Source organism: Haliotis asinina, chromosome 3, assembly GCF_037392515.1.
Source record: "Haliotis asinina isolate JCU_RB_2024 chromosome 3, JCU_Hal_asi_v2, whole genome shotgun sequence".
Lineage (NCBI taxonomy): Eukaryota > Metazoa > Mollusca > Gastropoda > Lepetellida > Haliotidae > Haliotis > Haliotis asinina.
In genome coordinates, this window is record NC_090282.1 from 11529346 (window position 1) to 11546888 (window position 17543).

The following is a 17543-nucleotide window of genomic DNA, read 5'->3' on the forward strand; positions in this document are numbered from 1 at the left end:
TGTTTCACTTTTTTTTTAAAAAAAAAAAAAAGAAAGAACGAAAAGAAAGGCCCAAGCCTTGATTTCTCAGAATATAGTTAGATCTAATGATTATAATTCATGAACCGTTTCCACTATTAAATATGTTCATTACAGGGACTAGATGTTACACAAATCAACTCAGAGTTTGTAATTACTAGTCAACATCCAGCTTTTACTAGTGTTTAGTATGAGCCAGCCACGAGGCAAGCCTATTATTTTGTGGAAAACCGACAGGTAGCAATTTTCAGCATGAATTATAGAAGACAAAAATCCCCAAACATATGTATAAACCCCAGCAGAGATAACCAAAACATATGTGTAAACCCCAGCAGAGATAACCAAAACATATGTGTAAACCCCAGCAGAGATAACCTAAAAATACTGTCTTTGACATTGTTCAATCCTGGCATTTGTTATTCATACATAGATCATCAAAGTACAAAGCGTGCACTTTTAGCATCGACATATAAATATTAATTTTACATATAACTATATACATCGTATAAATATCATACGTTTTGTAAATATGTATCCTGACATGTATATGTTCGAGATATGTTCTTCTTCAGTAAAAGAGCAAAACAAGCAATTCTCTTCAATTTAGGTTATGAGTGAAGAGGATGTCTGATTTCAACAATATTTTATTTTTATTAATGTTCACATTTACAAGTTATATAACATGAGGGCCTATATCAATACTTGTCCTCATGCAGTACATGACGGATTATAAGCAGTTCTACGAAGCAGGCATCAATGGATGCCTCAAAATGACTGAAGAGGCATGACTCAGTTGCTTACAGCATTTCAATCTGTGGAGGGGCGGCGAGGTGGACTAGTGGTTAAAGTGTGCGAACGACACTTGTCACGCCAAAGGCCCGGGTTCGAATCCCTACATGGGTACAATGTGTAATGCCCATTTCTGGTGTCCCCTGCCTTGATGTTGCTGGAATGCTGCCAAAAAGGCGGCGTAAACCCGTAACCGATCACTACTCGCTCACTCACTCAGTCTCTGGAACAGACTGCTAGTTAGGCTAACAACTGCTCTTTTGAAAGAACATAAAACTAAAAATAAACAGTATCTGTCACTGCCCAAGACATGTTTTACTAAGTATATTCCACAATCTAAGCTAACACATATTTATATACATTTATTGGATTTACAGGCTTAGCTGGTCATATACCCACTAATATGTATGTGACATATCTGTTGTATGCAACATGCAGAGAGAGGAAAGGGAGAAACTCTAGCTGGTGACAGAACATGCACGTATGAATTATTGCTATGTTTTCACCCTCATACTTCAAACTGTTACGAGAGTGTATTTTCTGTAAATTGTATTATTGATATAATTGTTATAATTATTATGGGCCAGATTTCGTATCAGAAAATGTTCAGTGCTATTGGTATTTTATCGGCAGGCCTTTAAGGTAGTTTTCTAGAGTTACCTCCCTTTGATAATGTCTTTAAGAAAACACGAGGCTGACAGAGAATTCTACGTTGGTGGTGATGGTGATAAGTGCTCGAACTTCCAGGAAATGCTGACTGTATATATAAAGGCTAGCTGTCGTATTGTCAACACAGAGATTAAATTGACGAATATCAAACTGTCTTCGTCGAGGCTTGACCAACATAACCGCTTCCTGACCGCTCGCTATGTTAGTAACTGTTAAATTCAGCAAAATTGTTTCTCACTCTTACATTAAGACTTATATTTGTGACCCATTACTTTAGATTCGACCCAGTTGCATTGTACATGAAACCTCTATTGTGAATCTTTTGTGTCTTGCCTCTGTTTTTGTTGAATATAATTTTTGGGAAATTTTAGACTTCTCATTGATCTATTTTGCTGGTTCTGATGGGATTTCTTACCCCTTTTGTCTCGGCAATTTTTTTTAATATTTCGTCTCAATTTATATCCTTTTTGGCTTGAAGATCATGACCATGAACTGATGTAAATATCACATATACTGAAACCCTGGAAATGTTAACTGATATAGACTGTATTCCTTGATGTATTTCTGTGGAAAGCTTAATTGTAATTTTACTGTTTAAATTGTCGTGTAACAGTGTGGGAAAACAATTAAAATGACTCCAATGAGTGTAATAACAATTCACGAAAATCCTTGTTTTATAAACAATTCACTATTTTATCTATACAAGGAATCAACTTATTGTATAAGCGAACCAGAGTTGTTCTTGTGTATATTTTGCGTTTGCTAGCTTCTGTACAGTTTGGTTTTACCTCTGACAAAGTGCTTTGTTATGTTTGGCATGGTGTTATCTTTACATACCCATATAGTGTATTGGTCAATAAATATTATTGGAAACAGTAGTATTGTGTGTGTCAGTTCATCTGTTGGATGGGTCCATGGAAGCTTGACCAATGGTTGGCGATGTAGCCTAGTGGTTAAAACCTTCCCTTGTCCCTAGTTCGATTCCCCAGGGTATACGTGCATGGCCAGTAGTTAGATTGTCAGATAGAAACTGTAAAACAGCCGTTCGTTGAGGAGAGTAAAGGCGTACCATTGTTTGTTCACTTCCTTATTTGAGTGAAAACCAGGACTGTGATTATTGTCACAATGTTCCATATTGTACATAAGTAAAACTAATACCAGTGCAGTAAGAAAAGTGTCTGTCAGTGATATGAAAGAAACCTACAGAAAGAAACAACACACTCATAGGAACTGTATCAACATGGTCAAGTACGCCAGGCCGATGAAATCTTAGACGACAGGATCCAACATCATCCTGCTTCGATTCTCAAACGTTATGAGTGAAAATCCTGGGTATCTGGCAAATGGGCACAGGGTTCCGATAAGGAACGGACTTCGGCACTTTAGACTACCCGGCCAGTGACTAAAACAGGCATCTCAAAGGTACAAAATGCAAATGTTATAAAGAGTCAACTAACTGAACACTACGGTATGTTTATGTTCAACAATTTCCCGGCTGTAAACTTGAATACACAGCTAATTAACCATTTGCAACTACTCGTCTTCTTCCGTGACCTACAAGAAGACGCGTACCCCTCTCGTACGCCATTACTGCAAAGAATCGTGGCAATGCAATCAAATCGCGCGTATAAAACGCATATCAAAACATGAAAATGGCAGAACATAAACATAAACTTTGAGCTAAAGGATGAACAACTTTCAACACTGAAACATATTTGCAAAGGGACTGGCCTAGTATCGCTGTTTTGTCCATGTTTTTGGATGTACGACATTCTTAGAGCCATGTTTGGAAATTCAGAGTTATCTTCCCTTCATAATAGTACTAGACTATTTTCATCTCCATGCACGTTTGCGCTTAGACAGGATCCAGTCGTAAACATGGCCACGAGAGGGGTACGAGACACCATCCGGCTTGCCGGAATGACACGAGGAGTTACGAATGCTAATTAACCACCGGACTGGACTCAAAGCCCACGTCAGTCAAGGTAAATGTTTTCATGCGCAAAGGGTGTACAGGTAGCTTATTATAGGTAAAATGGATAGAATTATCAGATATGAGCGGGGCCACTGTAACTAGATAATGCCAGCAAAATACTTGACGACGTGCCATTATCGAGCCCGTTGTTAGGTGACGTCACAAGTAGCTCATCTCTTGATGACCCACGCCCCGTTTGAAATAGTGTTCATTATTGACGGTATTTTCTCACTCACATACGTCACATGAACCTTCTTGCCGGTGCTAACCATAACACTTGTGCCATAAATTACAACATACAGCAATGAAAACGTCGACTGGTAAAGAGCGTTACTACTTACAATATGAATAAGTCTGCCATAACATTCTGACACAACCTCTCACTAAGATGTAGCTAAGATGCTGACACAAAGTGACGGAAAATGCAAACTATGGGGTAACGAGACCTTTGAAACGGCACCCAATGAATGAATCCAGGTCTCTTTATAAACAGACATGGCACTCTACTGTCTGAGTTTCCAGAAGACGATCTCACCGAACAGGACCACTACAGCCAGAATGGCACCCATTACCAACAGTATGAACGGTGTTGCAAGTCTTTGAAACGTAAATGCCGAGGATATTGGTTGTATTTCATCCACAGCAGGCCGACAGAACCATCCTTTCCACCATTTTCGCTGCAGAAGATGTATTGTGCCATCTTCTATCAATGTGAGCAATGCATCATCGATTTTCTCCCTGAGATCCGATCCTTGATATGTGAAAAGAGCCAAACCCTGACTGAAATGGCTTTTTCCATGCACCATAACATCACATGGTTTTCGCTCGGCAAAATATTCAGCAGGCAACGACTCCATAATCATTACAAACCCTCCGTGACTACGTCTTACTCTTTCAATTCCTTCAGCAGTGCTGCTGACAAATGAGTTCTGCATCTCAACGTAGTCAGCCACACGCTGGTAGATGTCCATTTTGCTCTTCCTGAATGTCTGAAACACACTCCCATGGTGCACCATTCCAATTTGAATTCCCCCACTATCAGCTAGGTCCTCAATATCTTCAAAAGGCAATGGTTGCATCCCTTCGCCGACCGACATGAAGTTTACAGTTGTTCCGATGTAGGCCACCACGGTGAAGAAGATGAAGATGAACCAGGACACGGCCAACACCCGCCCTGCCAGAGACCGGGGAGTTTCTCGGTAACCTGCAACACGTCGTGAAAGTCTAGGCACAAAGATTTCGAAATATTGATATCACTAACAGCATGTACATCGTCCACTTTGTTATACAACAACACTTTACGTGTTTCCCTACAAAGTTTCAAATTAATGTGAAATATATGTTTGTTTAACACATCCAAATTGGAATATGGATTGTCAGGGAAACCTTTGGAATGTGAGGTGCATTTCTTGAACTGGTTCACGTTTTTACCTTGCAGTGTGATAGTGCTGAACGCAAACATGAAACTCTCTCTCGGACCAAAGCTGTGTCTAGCACCTCTTGGGTCTTTGTCCGATGCCACTTGTCTCCATTTAAATGGGTTGAACCGAGAGATTAGGACGAACAGGATTGCCACGACGAGAAGCGCAAACAGGATAGACAACCAACATTCCATCGAGAATGGCTGCAGCAATAGGCCAAGTCCAGGTTCATATCTTCTAGGCTTTTTCACCAGAAGACGTAGCCCCTGACTAAGGTATGGCTTGCTGAAGTCCACAACTCGTTCTCTTTCTCTGGTAATGACGACGTCTCCTAGCCCTATGTCCGCCTCCTGGTTCAGAAAAGGTTAAAAATACGAGGGGATATCAAAACGTTTTGAGCATCACCCTGAAAAAGCAAAATTTTGGAATTCATACTGCTTTATTTTTCAACATAGTCCCCCTCCATCTTCATAGACTTCTCCCATCTGGTTTGTCAATTGCTGATTCCTGATCTGAAGAACTCCACATCTTGGTCCCCTAAAAAACCCTCCACAGCAGCGATAAGCTCATCATCAATTTCTGGCCCCGGATGTGTATTTTTTTCAGTCGAGGAAAGAGGTGGAAGTCGCTAGGGGCTAGGTCTGGTGAATAGGGAGGGTGAGGTAAAATTTCGTACCCGCACTCGCGTGCAGTTTCCATTTCAGCTCTGGTGTGGACTGGTGCATTGTCCTGGTGAAGAAGAATCGCCGCTACTCTTTAATGGACTGGCGTTCCTGCTTCAGAAGGTTAGCATAGTATTCTATATTTATTGTCGTACCATGAGGCAAGTAGTCGATGTGGATAACACCTTTACTGTCCAAAAGAAAATAGTTGCCATTACCTTCTTTGGGGACCAGGTCGATTTGAACTTCTTTGTCCTTGGAGAGGTGACATGTTTCGATTCCACTGACTGCTGTTTGCTCTCAGGGTCATAATGATGAAGCCAGGTTACATTTCTAAAGTGAAAATCTTCTGGGTTGGCATGGTAATGAGTCAGCATCGCGCCACTGATGTTGACCCTAGAAAGCTTCATGTCATCAGAAAGCATTCTTGGGACCCATCTTGCACACACCTTGGACATGTGGAGATTGTCATGGAGTATGCTGTGAATGGATCCATATGAGAGCCCGGTTGCATCTTCTAACTCGTGCGTCAAGATATGGCTGAGATATTGCCGATGTGACGTAAAATATTAACTCACTCATTCTAACTCGTGCAGGGTGATACGACGATTTCCCATCACTAGCTGATCCACAGTGTCAACGTTTGCTTGGGTGGTACTGGTTGAGGGTCGTCCTGGACGGGGTCATCATCTAAGCTCTCCTTTCCTCGCTGAAACTCTTTCACCCAACGTTTGATGGTTGCAGTAGAAGGGGAAGACTTCTTGTAAACAGCAGTGAGTCGCTCTTGAACCTGCTTGGCCGTGTTGTCCTCCAGGACAAGAAACTTTATTACTGCTCTATATTCAATCATGTCCATTTTTCATATTCACTAACGGGTATATCTCTTCTACAAGGCACTGCCATTGAAGAAATACATCCAGCTATGTCATCCTACCTGGAATATGTAGCTAGGACACTAATATACATTTGGTGCCCTGCCCATTACTATTTGTCAAGTATAAATATGCATGCAAGGGCTAAAACCTTTTGATATCCCCTCATATCTTCATTCCTAGTAGGGATCTGTTGGGTACATATGCGAAATATGGACGCAGACTGGTTAACGTTTTGCGTCGTGCGACAATGAATATTCGGGGATACATCTCCAAGTCTCTGACTTTCGACTACAGTGACTGATATTCCCATTCGGCCGATGCTGTATTGGTTATCTATTTCCTGTGAAATTCTAAATATCTTTTCACTTTCGGTTTAGATACTAACAACATTATACTAAATATTATATACCTATGTAAACTTCATGAAGTAATACAGGGGTGCAAGATTCCTTATTCCGATTCTGCCACCTCTACTTTCTCCGAAGCTCATTAAAACAGATAAATGCAGGATATAATAAATACAGGACGTCAAACTAGTGCTTTGAACGAGCTGTTTCTCTGCTCCCGTGATATCATCTCGCTCAGTACAACATATCCAAATGCACTAGTCTGACGTTCTATATATTTATTTAGAATTTGTTGTGTGCAATAAATCGGTCATAAACGATTCAAGGATTTGAAAAACAGCAAGTGCAACTTTATGAATATAAAACAAGCCTTTCAAAATCACCAAATTTTTCAGGTACAAACAGGGTCTATATTGCAGACAAAATACAGGAACTACAAGGTGTATAACAGTATATACATACCCCTCGTACCACCTCCCCGATCATGCCACTCCACTGTCCATTGCTGTAAGATCCGTATTTGCCGTCCTTAGAGAGCCGGATGTTGTAGTTGAAGCCCACCAACTCGGCGACTTTGTCGAGTACATCAACGAGGAATCCTTTATAGCCCTCCCCATCTTTCTTCATGACGTAGGGATCGGACTGGAATATACAGACATGTTGCTATGATACGAAGAGAATACACTGTCAGTCATAGGGAGGTGAATACGTGTTTTACTCCGACTGTTCCTGTAACGAGTAGCGTGTGAGTGATGATGGGTTTCGTTCCAGTGATCGAAATAACGGCCTGCCCGACTGCCCGTGGCCGGTAAATTTTGAGTCGGGCTGCCTGGAAATTCTCTCCACCAGCCCGATTGTCTGGCTGAAATTTGTAAGGTTGACCTACTTTCACCTAATTGTCATGTCATATTTTGATTTAAGAAAGATGAATGAAAGATACGAGTATATTCCACAATTATACATGGATAACCTTTCAGCCACTGAAGATAGCAATAGGATACTAAAACTGGCTGGCTTAGTAAGCTACGCTCTGATTGGATATCAGTAGTCACATGGTTGAATAAGGACCAGTCTAAGACAGGGTTACTTATTCGTTTGTACCTGTTACAAAATGGCAGCGTTTTTCGGAAGTTATTGCAAAAAAGTAAGTTATAAAGGTGGGCAGGCAACTTTCAAGATGGACAGGCAACAGTTATGGGCCACAAGCCCGGCTGTCAGGTTGAGTTGAAAAATTATTTCAATCACTGTTTCGTTCTGATATCGCATAGAATCTTAATCGTCGTGATGTAACCAAACAAACGCTGAACAGTTCAGTTTTTGGAATGTTGGGGTATTGCTTAGAGAATAGAAACAAATAGACCCATTTAAAGGAGCCCCAGCCCCAGTGAGTTGGGAGATTCTGAATTTGCTTCATTTAGGGCTTCAGCATCGCAGGGACTGCCAGGAGGTTAGGAAAGGATGTTGGTTAAGGGTCCGTGAGACAGACTGGGATAGCCTTTACAAACAGCTATCCTAACGCTGCGAAATATGATGGACGTGATATAATTCTGAATCACATTACAGGACCACCTATAGGCACGATGGTCACGATGAGGTTTGAAGTTGGTCACTATTGTTTGTATCTAGGGACATGTTCAGCAACTTACTAGCATCGAGGTAACAGTGTAGTTTATAGTTGACATCGTGGCTGACGGCTTGTACTGAAAAGGAATGAATTAATATGTAACAATTTAAATTTTGAATAACTATTACGAACCGAAATAAACGTTTATTATCAATATTCACGCCGTAACCAAACCTTACAAAAGAAATTTGGGTTTTCGAAAACAGTAATGTAATTCTTCATCATTTCTTATGTTCATATTCATCTGTGAATCTTCTGGATCAATGTAACAGTTTGATGTGGTAAACAGTGAATCAGTTATAGTATTACTCACGAAGAACTATGCTCATCAGAGAACTACAGGATGACTAATATATGCCGTGTTACCAATGTGAATCTGAACACTTACTTACCATTACATGGCAGTGCAGATCTGACTGTTCATATAAAACAAAACATATTTAAAATTGTTCAAGCATGTATTTGTCAATCAAAAACGATTTTCCTAATCATTGCAGTTGTTCCACTCTTTCCCTGTCTGTCCTTGTCTGTCCATCTTGTATATTGGATGTAAATAATACTATGTAAATACTACAGAGAGGGTGTTGGTTGTATAACTTGCACCAAATCTTTTTCTCATGAATAAAATGTGTTGAAAATAAGCAGTGAATCTCTCAACAAAGAAATATCCATATGGTTCGTTACATTTGGGATTGCACCTTCCCAGTAAAGTCCCAACTGTAGTCCTTTGTCGAATTCAGTGCCGGATCACACACTATGGTATATGAGACAACTGTACACACACTACTTGCAAACTCACCGCGGTACTATTGGCTTTGTTATCGCGGAACGCCAAGAGAGTATTTTCAACCAAACTTATGCTGAGTACGAGTTCCCGCACTCCCAAGTAGGTCAGCGCGGCACTGTGGCGTTCCAACACGTCTGTCTTACAGTCCCTATCTTTTTAGCAATGGCGGCTCCCGAAGCTGCTGAGAGTTACGCTGACCTCTTCTGCAAGATAGGCCCTTTACGTTCCTCGCGAAACTATGTAAACTGGTCTGCTCGCACGTATGATAAGCCGTTTTCACATTTATTAAATAAATAACAGATATCTTCATTTGTACGCACGCGCGGCAAAACATGTCACGTGACCCAATGGCAAAGTCTTCCCTTGTTTCACTGACAGTACCTTGCAAGTATGGATTTGAATTTTGAACGATTCTAAGCGTTGTATATACAGTTAAGATCAGCTGGTTGTTCTGTTGAGAAGTCACTATGGAGTGACATGTATCCAGATGGAGTGGGAGATGGGTCCGCGACAAGCTACGACCTAGCATGAATGTGTTTATGACCCTAGTGCTGTCACTGCGGTCGATATATTCTGACAGGAACGAAATGCGGGCGATTTTCGTTTGGTCAGAAAACACATTCTGTAATTTTAGCATCTAAAAAATTTGACACGACCGTTTGCTACCGTGTGCGATGAATACATGAGTAAGCGATTTTACATTGAGGCTTTAAACTTTGTATATTTTCGCACTTGCCAAATGTTTTTCTTTTTATAGTCTGTTTTCTTCATCGAACCTTGGCAACCAGTTGCTGTGTAGAATAATAAACATATTAAAACGTATGCATTTCCAACCAAATATTCCCTGGTTGTCAGATCATACTCAATTATTTCTCCATTACAAGGGATAAGTATTTCAATGTCAAAACAAAAAGTATGTCAAAATATTATCTTCTATTTCTTGATGTTTTTTTTTTAAAGAAATAGAACTTATTGACACTTTTTGATTGTTATGTATTATAGCTAGATATGTTTTCATAATTGGAAGTTACAATTAGAAGCTTTACGTGGTGGCTGTATGATGAAAGAGGGTTAAAGTATCGTTCATTTGTTGTTCTCCCGAGAGGGAACGTAGGAACCAACACTTTCGATTTACATCCGATTTACATAGTATTTGTGTGAGTTTAAATTATGGCTTAACTGTTCTACACAAGGGACGGTGTGATTCCTGCTAGAGTCCATGCAGGTTTTTTAAACGTAGCATTTGTGTGAGTTTAAATTATGGCTTAACTGTTCTACACAAAGGACGGTGTGATTCCTGCTAGAGTCCATGCAGGTACAAAAGGCAGTGTATGTCCCGCGGTCCCTTGTACGGTGGCCTACTTTCAGTCGTTGGTGATCTACAGCCTATTTTTATTTTGTATCGTGTTCTATAGTTAAACTGTTTTATATTTACATATTAGTTTTACATTCAAATCTGTAATATGCTAGTTATTTTGTTTTTCCTTCATTCAGTTTTCACACTGTTTTAGACTCTATCCAGTTTTCACACTGTTATAGACTCTATCCAGTTTTCACACTGTTATAGACTCTATCCAGTTACATATCACACTGTTATAGACTCTGTCAGGTGTTCACAGTGTTATGTACTCTATCCGATTTTCACACTGTTGTATATTCAATCCGGTTTCACCGTTGTATACTCTATCCAGTTTTCACATTGGTATAGACTGTCAAATTTTCACACGGGTCCATGTCGGGTTTCACTCTGTCCGGTTATCACAATGTTATGTAAGCTGTCCGGTTTCCACACTGTTATAGACTATCGTGTTTTCACATTGTTCCGGACTCGATTATTTGGTTGAGGATTATTTGGTTGTGATGTTAACGCTTCTGTTTGCTGTCGGTGGTGGTTCTGGTTGCGGGATGATGGCGTTACTATCATCACGGCATGTGAGGATGGTGAAGCGTGACTCGATGTTGGAAGAAAGGTGATACGACGTGGACGGTGACGATATGACTGGCATGTGATGTCGAGGGTTTAATGGTTCAGTATTAAGATTAGTTAGAACACATTTTTCAGATAGTTCATAAATGTCACTTCACTTCACTTAAAAATAAGATTGTGGGAGGTGGCTCTTAAAAATTAAAAACTGTCCATAGCTATATTTTTCATCAACACGTGCAAGTCTTTTCACACTGTCACGGTAGGCTTTGCTTCAATTGGCCTAATACCATTCGTGGCGCTGCTCCATCTACTGAGTTGTTCTAGCCCCTACAGCAAGCCAGTAATGCAGCGTTCTGGTGACAGCTGAGATGTTGTAGTCGTAACGTCGTATTATGATGATGTTGCTGAATCGGGTGTTGCGATTCAGACATGATGGTCTTGTGTTGTGATGATGATGCGGCTGTTGTAGTAGCGTGAGTTGTGATGGTGACGGTGCTGTTGTAGTAGCGTGGTGTTGTGATGATGACGGTGCTGTTGTAGTAGCGTGGTGTTGTGATGATGATGGTGCTGTTGTAGTAGCGTGGTGTTGTGATGATGATGGTGCTGTTGTAGTAGCGTGGTGTTGTGATGATGATGGGGCTGTTGTAGTAGCGTGGTGTTGTGATGATGATGGGGCTGTTGTAGTAGCGTGGTGTTGTGATGATGATGGTGCTGTTGTAGTAGCGTGAGTTGTGATGATGACGGTGCTGTTGTAGTAGCGTGGTGTTGTGATGATGATAGGGCTGTTGTAGTAGCGTGGTGTTGTGATGATGACGGTGCTGTTGTAGTAGCGTGGTGTTGTGATGATGACGGTGCTGTTGTAGTAGCGTGGTGTTGTGATGATGACGGTGCTGTTGTAGTAGCGTGGTGTTGTGATGATGATGGGGCTGTTGTAGTAGCGTGGTGTTGTGATGATGATGGGGCTGTTGTAGTAGCGTGGTGTTGTGATGATGACGGTGCTGTTGTAGTAGCGTGGTGTTGTGATGATGATGGTGCTGTTGTAGTAGCGTGGTGTTGTGATGATGATGGGGCTGTTGTAGTAGCGTGGTGTTGTGATGATGATGGGGCTGTTGTAGTAGCGTGGTGTTGTGATGATGATGGGGCTGTTGTAGTAGCGTGGTGTTGTGATGATGAAGGTGCTGTTGTAGTAGCGTGGTGTTGTGATGATGACGGTGCTGTTGTAGTAGCGTGGTGTTGTGATGATGATGGGGCTGTTGTAGTAGCGTGGTGTTGTGATGATGATGGTGCTGTTGTAGTAGCGTGGTGTTGTGATGATGATGGGGCTGTTGTAGTAGCGTGGTGTTGTGATGATGATGGGGCTGTTGTAGTAGCGTGGTGTTGTGATGATGATGGTGCTGTTGTAGTAGCGTGGTGTTGTGATGATGATGGTGCTGTTGTAGTAGCGTGGTGTTGTGATGATGACGGTGCTGTTGTAGTAGCGTGGTGTTGTGATGATGATGGGGCTGTTGTAGTAGCGTGATGTTGTGATGACGTCCGTGATGATGTGGTAGTAGCGTTGTATTGCGATGATGTTGCTGATGTAGAAGCGGTTGTTCCGATGACGGCGTTATAAATTTCAGGGATTCGTACTCGCATGAGAATGAACTCTAAAATTGAGACATAAAAGCAACTATCTACAAATGAGGTCATTCTTGTATCCTGATTTCAACATTTGAATGAATGCCACTGTCTGAGTAATGTCTGTACATGTATGATCAGTGCATGATTATATGATGAATGAACTATTTTAACAGATCAGAAGCTTGTTAGAGGCGAAGTTTAGGCATTTGTTGTACAGACAAAATATTATATTCGTATCTTTGTTAGGGTTTCTGTGCTTGTGTGTGTGTGTGTGTGTGTGTGTGTGTGTGTGTGTGTGTGTGTGTGTGTGTGAGAGAGAGAGAGAGAGAGAGAGAGAGAGAGAGAGAGAGAGAGTCTACATGTGGTTAGTATGTGTATAGATTTCTTAAGACACAAGAATCTGCCAGCCCCTGCTGCCAGCGGATGTTCGAAGCTAGTTCCCAGGGCTGGTGACAGCTGTGATATACCACAGTAACGATGATGTACAAACGAATTGTCTTGTGGGAGTCTTGTGGCTTCTGACCTGATCAAGACCGATAAGTGTCCTGACAAAGAATTTAAGATACACACGTGAAATGAAAGAGTGTGGCAAAGAGGGAGAGAGTTTTAAGATACCGAAGACGCAAGACGCGTGTCTAAGGTTCTAAGAGGACAGTATAGGATTGTGTGGGCTCAGAGGACATACGGTTTTTCGACCTACCCAGCCTCTATCCAACTTCTATCCAGTCTCCATGCAGCACTGTCCCGCTACTGTCCAGCCATTGTTCAATCATTGTCTAGTTACTGTGAAGTTAATGTTTAATTACTGTAATTCCTGTGGATTGTTATTTGAAGATGTGTCACAAGAAACACTGGAGCTTAAGAAATTAACAGGCATTTTCAAACCATTGGATTTAATTGGAACTTTACATCCTCTGCTCCCAACAGAGAGAGAACTCACAAAGCTGTATGGAGTAATGGTCGTATTCACGAGACTACAGTAAACGGCATCACCATTCAGGCGATAAACCTGCTGTGTATCAAATAACACCTATGTTCTTTGTTTAGTGAACTTGACACCAGATGATAAACATAGTGTATTTATTTGCATTATAACATGACCACACCGTTTGGCGTTGGTCAAAGTTCTTCAGTTGGGTGAACATTGATAGGCACTAACAGCATTGTTAGAGTTTTCATTGTTAACTAAGCATTAGCCCTAGTGTCGATGGTAGTGACAGTAATGGGAGTTACGTCATCTTTAGTCAGTCGTACAGACCTTGAAGCAAATATATCCAAGCAAGTCTAAAAAATGTGGCAAGGGTAGATTTCCTTAACTTCTGAAAATGAAGAAAGTCTCAGGCTTCATTTCATTATATTATTTTTTTACTATGAACTTTTCTTCAGTAAAATATGTTTATTTCAGAGACTAGTTGTTAGTCTACGTCATCATTAGAAGCAGCTTGGTTAGCTTTCGCTATGTCCCGTTTGACAATACACGAGATGAGATGTCGGACTTGTACCGAACGGTTCCACAAGGACTGTTTCGGATATACGACACTAACAAAGCAACATCTGGACACTCCGATCGCAGTACCATTCAGCGATGGGAGAGGTTCTTCTTGGAAGTTACGGAAAGGGGCGAGTGGTGACGAATGTCAGTGACAGCGGTATTCCCATGTTAAACGACCCATGTTTTATTCGCACACTGATAAAGTGATTTTATGGGTGATTTACATTTGAGGGGCGACAACTCCTGCCACTCTCTTTCATGAACAACAACTTCATTCCATTGACTTAACTATCGGCAGTGGTGCCCCTGCTTGTGATGCTCCATTGCAGATGGAGCCGCTACAACATGACAACTACCGCTAATGGTGTAGTTGCTATTGCAAATAGTGCCCCTCCTATCGATGACGCTACTGCGGCTAATGCTGACGCTGGTTTTGTTTAAGGTGCCACTACACTAAAATAGATGCCGATGATGGAGACGATGCTGGTGTTGATGCTGTTTTTATTATCTATCACCATTTTCTTTAATACAAGATTGTATGAAAAAGCAAACGATTGTGCAGCACTGTCTGTTTGGTTTCAAAATTGACAAACATGCCATTCAGATAGGTAACAAGGACAATACCTTAATCAAATACATAGTTATCAATATCTAGCAGAACGTCGATGAAATTTTGGTTGTTTTACACCAAATGAGCACGGTACATATGAATATGTATTTTCGAATTCTCCGCATTCCAACCATAGTATATTGCTGGGATTTTCGTTAATGTTTTATTTAAAAAAGTCGGCAAAGGTGGTTGTGATATATCTATTTAATGAAAACACTTAAAACCAGTAAACCTAACCCATGCCCTTCACCTTGTCTACCACGAAACAGTGTGGTCATGATAGAATGTTTATATTTGGTGCCAACTCGCCGCAACAAAGAACATAGTCGGTTTATCGCCTGAATGGCGATGAAGGTGATATTTACGACAAGTACTCCACACTCCTTCTGATCTGTTGAACTAGTTTATTAATCATGTATTGATGCAGTGATCATACATATGCATACATTATTCAGACAGTAACATTCGGTCAAATAATGAATAATGAACTTTTATGTCTCAAATGTTAGTTCAGTCCGGTCCCATGTCCTCATCGCAACACCTACGTCTACATCAGCGACATCATCGCAATACTACCGCTACAACATCGCGGACGTCATCACAACATCACGCTCCTACAACAGCACCAACAGCATCATGTCTGCATCGCACCACCTACGTCTACATCAGATACATCCTCACAACACGATGCAACTACAACAGCACTAACACCATCACAACACAACGTTACCGTAACAGTACCAACAACATGTCTGCATCGCACCACCTACATCTACATCAGCAACATCCTCACAACACGATGCAACTACAACAGCACTAACACCATCACAACACAACGCTACCGTAACAGCACCAACAACATCATGTCTGCATCGCACCACCTACGTCTACATCAGCAACATCCTCACAACACAATGCAACTACAACAGCACTAACACCATCACAACACAACGCTACCGTAACAGCACCAACAACATCATGTCTGCATCGCACCACCTACGTCTACATCAGATACATCCTCACAACACGATGCAACTACAACAGCACTAACACCATCACAACACAACGCTACCGTAACAGCACCAACAACATCGATATCATGTCTGCATCGCACCACCTACGTCTACATCAGATACATCCTCACAATACGATGCAACTACAACAGCACTAACACCATCACAAATCCATGTTGCTGCATCACCATCATGTCATCTTCGTATGTCATCACTAATAGCACGAATACGTAACATCTGTGCGGCTTTATCGTCCGGACGCCCGAGTGAGTACTGTTTAACCCTCTGTTTATGGTGCTTCAGGTAAGGCAGTCATGTATATTTCATGTGGGAAGCCTCTATTTATGTTACTTCAGGTAAGTCAGTCATGTATATTTCATGTAGGAAGAAAGCTCCACTTGATCCAGGTCCTAGATTTCTATCATGGGAACAATGCTGGAAAACTAGCATACCAGCGCGAACCTGAGATTTGAACCCACGATTAAAGGTGTCTTTCTTGCCTAGGGGCTACAATTCTGCACAACAAATTATGACGCTTCAGAAGACGGAGCCTGACACAAATACAACCATCAAAGCAGCAACACTCCTCTAAACCCGCGACATCACATTCCCATCATTGTCACATACCAAAGTAACCACAACAGAAGAATAGTTTGTTTTGCAAAACTTTATTCCTCCCCTTAAGATATAAGTAACCCCAATACCTATACTAAACTAATTCTACAGGTGCAAATACAACTAACTAATCTAATTACCTAACCTAGCTACATATACAGTTCTGTCTACCACTTAAATTGCTAAAGTTCTAATAATACTACTACTACTACTAACTACACTAAAATCCTACTACCCTCACTAATATAGATAATGATTACATATAATCCCAATCAGAAACTAAACAATTGAACTAAATAACAATAAAGGAATTAGCCACTCAGAGAGAACACTTTCTCTTTACAATGTAATCAGAATGTCAGTGCACTTTGGTTCCACTTGGTGACGTCATAGTATTTGTGTGGTATCCCTCACACCCAGGCGATGGTTTCCCTCACGGAGTTTAAGGGGCCTGTGTAATGGTTGATGGCTGTGCCATCCACATCTCACATTACTAGGAGATACATGCTCCTTGTACAACAGGGAAGACTCTTGTCTGTCTCCTTACAGGCGGAGATAATACCCCTCTCCTTACTTTAAGGATAACCGGCCAGTTCCGGGACACTACAATACAATATAAGTAACTACAGTTACTCAGTAAGACATGTGTCAATGTCTTATACTTTATGCATGTACTTTACTCCGATTTACATATTTGAAAGTGGAACAGTTTTTGTGGAACGATAACATTCAAATTTTGAATGGCTTTGTGGCTATATAGTGTTACAATATGCACATATATCTAGAAATACTACATCAGTAAAACAATTTCTTGCTACATCTACTCAATCAATAAATACAAAAGTAATAATGATAATAAAAACTTACGCCAGCCAGCGTGAGATGCAATCCCATACAAAAGTTGAACCCATACAGGTGAACACAGTGGTGATTCTGGCTGACTGTGCAGATTACTACCCTTCCTCACTATTTATATTGACCTCCCATACCCAAGCTACTCAACACCTCTCTATTGTTTACAAATTAACACCCCAGCTCTCTGGCCATACCTGGTCACGCTTCCCTGAACATAACCCTGTTCCCATAGTATTACCGAACA

General features: G+C 41.1%; 2 protein-coding genes across 2 annotated transcripts; both read right to left on the bottom strand.

Annotated features, from left to right (window-relative positions):
* Nucleotides 1-3954: 3954 nt before the first annotated feature.
* LOC137279275 (glutamate receptor 4-like) lies at nucleotides 3955-8438 on the bottom strand. The gene is made up of 4 exons (XM_067811782.1): nucleotides 8403-8438; nucleotides 7219-7398; nucleotides 4883-5222; nucleotides 3955-4655 (listed from the first exon to the last, which is right to left on the bottom strand). Exons 1-4 carry the CDS (start codon nucleotides 8436-8438, stop codon nucleotides 3955-3957), a joined length of 1257 nt encoding a protein of 418 aa, XP_067667883.1.
* Nucleotides 8439-11401: 2963 nt separating this feature from the next.
* Nucleotides 11402-13952, bottom strand: LOC137277393 (uncharacterized). Its single transcript, XM_067809100.1, has 2 exons — nucleotides 13948-13952; nucleotides 11402-12668 (listed from the first exon to the last, which is right to left on the bottom strand). The coding sequence occupies exons 1-2, from the start codon at nucleotides 13950-13952 to the stop codon at nucleotides 11402-11404; spliced, it is 1272 nt and encodes a 423-aa protein (XP_067665201.1).
* Nucleotides 13953-17543: the final 3591 nt, after the last annotated feature.